The 2454-nt window shown below is 35.0% G+C and overlaps 2 protein-coding genes across 2 annotated transcripts in view; one reads left to right on the top strand and one right to left on the bottom strand.

Moving 5' to 3' along the window:
* On the top strand, window positions 9–846 carry LOC104759527 (elongation factor 1-delta 1-like). Its single transcript, XM_010482434.2, has 4 exons — window positions 9–23; window positions 77–197; window positions 284–559; window positions 656–846. Coding segments are annotated over exons 1-4 (414 nt in total). The 3' UTR covers window positions 658–846.
* LOC104757369 (proline-, glutamic acid- and leucine-rich protein 1-like) overlaps window positions 2194–2454 on the bottom strand; it is a 5890-nt gene continuing 5629 nt past the window's right edge. The window contains exon 14 of the mRNA XM_010480104.2: window positions 2194–2414. Coding sequence (XP_010478406.1) covers window positions 2289–2414 — 126 coding nt within the window. The 3' untranslated portion in view covers window positions 2194–2288. The remainder of the gene's footprint in view (window positions 2415–2454) is intronic.

Consider the following 2454-nt stretch of genomic DNA (forward strand, 5'->3'; position numbering starts at 1 on the left):
TTGTTTCTATGGTTACTCATAATGTTCTGTTAAAGTTGTGCATTGGGTAGATTCATATCAATGTGTATTTTTGTAGGATGCTGCGGCTGAGGAAGATGATGATGATGTTGACCTTTTCGGAGAGGAGACAGAAGAGGAAAAGAAAGCTGCTGAAGAGAGAGCAGCTTCTGTGAAGGCATCTACAAAGAAGAAGGAATGTAAGTTTGGTTTCTTATTCTACACTTGTAGTTTATGATTTGAAGATGTCTTTGGTTTCTTATTGTTCTTTTTTTCTCTTCATCAGCTGGAAAGTCATCAGTTTTGATTGATATCAAGCCGTGGGATGATGAGACTGACATGAAGAAGCTAGAGGAAGCTGTTAGATCTATTCAGATGGAAGGATTGTTTTGGGGAGCATCAAAGCTTGTCCCAGTTGGTTATGGTATCAAGAAGTTGCAGATTATGTGCACTATTGTTGATGACCTTGTCTCTATTGACACCATGATCGAAGAGCAACTCACTGTTGAACCAATCAATGAGTACGTCCAGAGCTGTGACATTGTTGCTTTCAACAAGATATGTAAGTTTCATAAATATGCTCTCAACTCTTTAGAGATTGTCATCATTTAGAATGCAGTGTGTAACTTTGTATATTGGATTTAAAATCATAATGCAGGAATGAAGATGGAGAAAGCTTAAAGGAAATCTTTGAAATCTTTGCTGCTTCTTCTATATTTTGTCTCCGACTTGTCTTAGACTGTTGTTTCGACTCTGTTATGGCTTTCTCTTATTGTTTTGATATTTAATGAAGAATGACAATTCAGTATGGAGGACTTTATGACTATTCTCTGCTTCCTGTTTCTTTAACTATTTCGTTGCTTGCATCATATGTAATTCTTAGTGAATCCTTAGCTATTTCTTATTAATCATTGGATCACGACATGAAGCTGCTGAAAAAAATTAGTACGATTTAGTAAGTGCTTGTCTGAGTAGGATTTCCTGATTAGAGGAATTCAAGCTGATAAAATTGCATATTAGATGGTTCTCTAGACATTAGGTTGTGAAGATACTGTGCTATAGAGTTCCATTTTTTTAGACTGTTTCTCAATTGAATTGAGCACAATATTGAATATTATATATACAGAAGAGTGTCTTAGCTTAAGTGACCCACAAGTTTTTCCTTCAGTGGTAAGATTTGGGTGAAGAACTACCACCATTGATCTTAATCACTTAATTGATACTTTGGTTTTTGCCTTTTTCAATTCAACATCTTGAAAAAGAGGGTATAATCATGATCAAAACTTTAACTTAAGAAACAAAAGAGATTCTTTAAGACAGATTGATTTGTTTGTCTTGCACTAAGATTCACCTTCAGAATAGAGAGATAATCATCGTCCTTAAGACTAGGAATAGAATCATCATTCAGATTCATCTAATAGAAGTTGCAGATTATGTGCACCATTGTTGATGACTTTGTCTCTATTGACACCATGATCGAAGAGCAACTCACTGTTGAACTAATCAATGAATACGTCCAGAGCTGTGACATTGTTGCCTTCAACAAGATATGTAAGTTTCACGAAAGCTTAAAGGAAGTTCTGTGTTTATGTTGTCTGCTGCTTCTTCTATATTCTGTCTCCCGAGTTTCTGTAGACTGTTGTTTTTGACTCTGTTATGGTTTTTGCCATCTCTGATTCGTTTTGATATTTAATGAAAAATGACAATTCAGAATGGAGGAGTCTATGACCATTCTCTGCTTCTTGTTTCCTTTAACTATTTTGTAGCTTGCATCATATGTAATTCTTAGTGAATCCTTAACTATTTCCTATTAATCATTGGATCACGATATGAAGCTGCTGAAAAAAATTAGTACGATTTAGTAAGTGATTGTCTGAGTAGGATATCCTAATTAGAGGAATTCAAGCTGATAAAATTGTATAATTATGATGGTTCTCTAGACATGTTCTGAAGATACTGTGCTATAGAGTTTTAGAAGAGTGTTTAAGTGACCAAGTTTCCCTTCAATGGTAAGATTTGGGTGAAAAATTACCTCCATTAATTTTAATCGATACTTTCTGTGGTTGCTTGGGCACATGACCAACTCTTTGGCTGCTTCTCTCATGGAAACTAGTGAACCATTCATTTACACAAAACTTGGAAATAAACTCTTTGAAATTTGAAAATTTGAAACTTCGTAGTAGGGGCCTTTTTCAATTCAACATCCAATAAGAGGGTATAATCATGATCAAAACTTTAACTTAGGAAACAAAAGAGATTCTTTAAAGACAGATTGATTTGTTTGTCTTGCACTAAGATTCAGCATCAGAATCAGAGAGAAAATCATCGTCCTTAAGACTAGGAATAGAATCATCATCAGATTCATCTAATGATTCTCTCTTACCAATTGATGCTTCCTCCATCAGACTATCCTTAACCACATAATCCTCTCCCTCCTGAGTCCCACTCACTACTTCT

The sequence above is a fragment of the Camelina sativa genome, chromosome 17 (genome assembly GCF_000633955.1).
Source record: "Camelina sativa cultivar DH55 chromosome 17, Cs, whole genome shotgun sequence".
In the NCBI taxonomy this organism is placed as follows: Eukaryota; Viridiplantae; Streptophyta; class Magnoliopsida; order Brassicales; family Brassicaceae; genus Camelina; species Camelina sativa.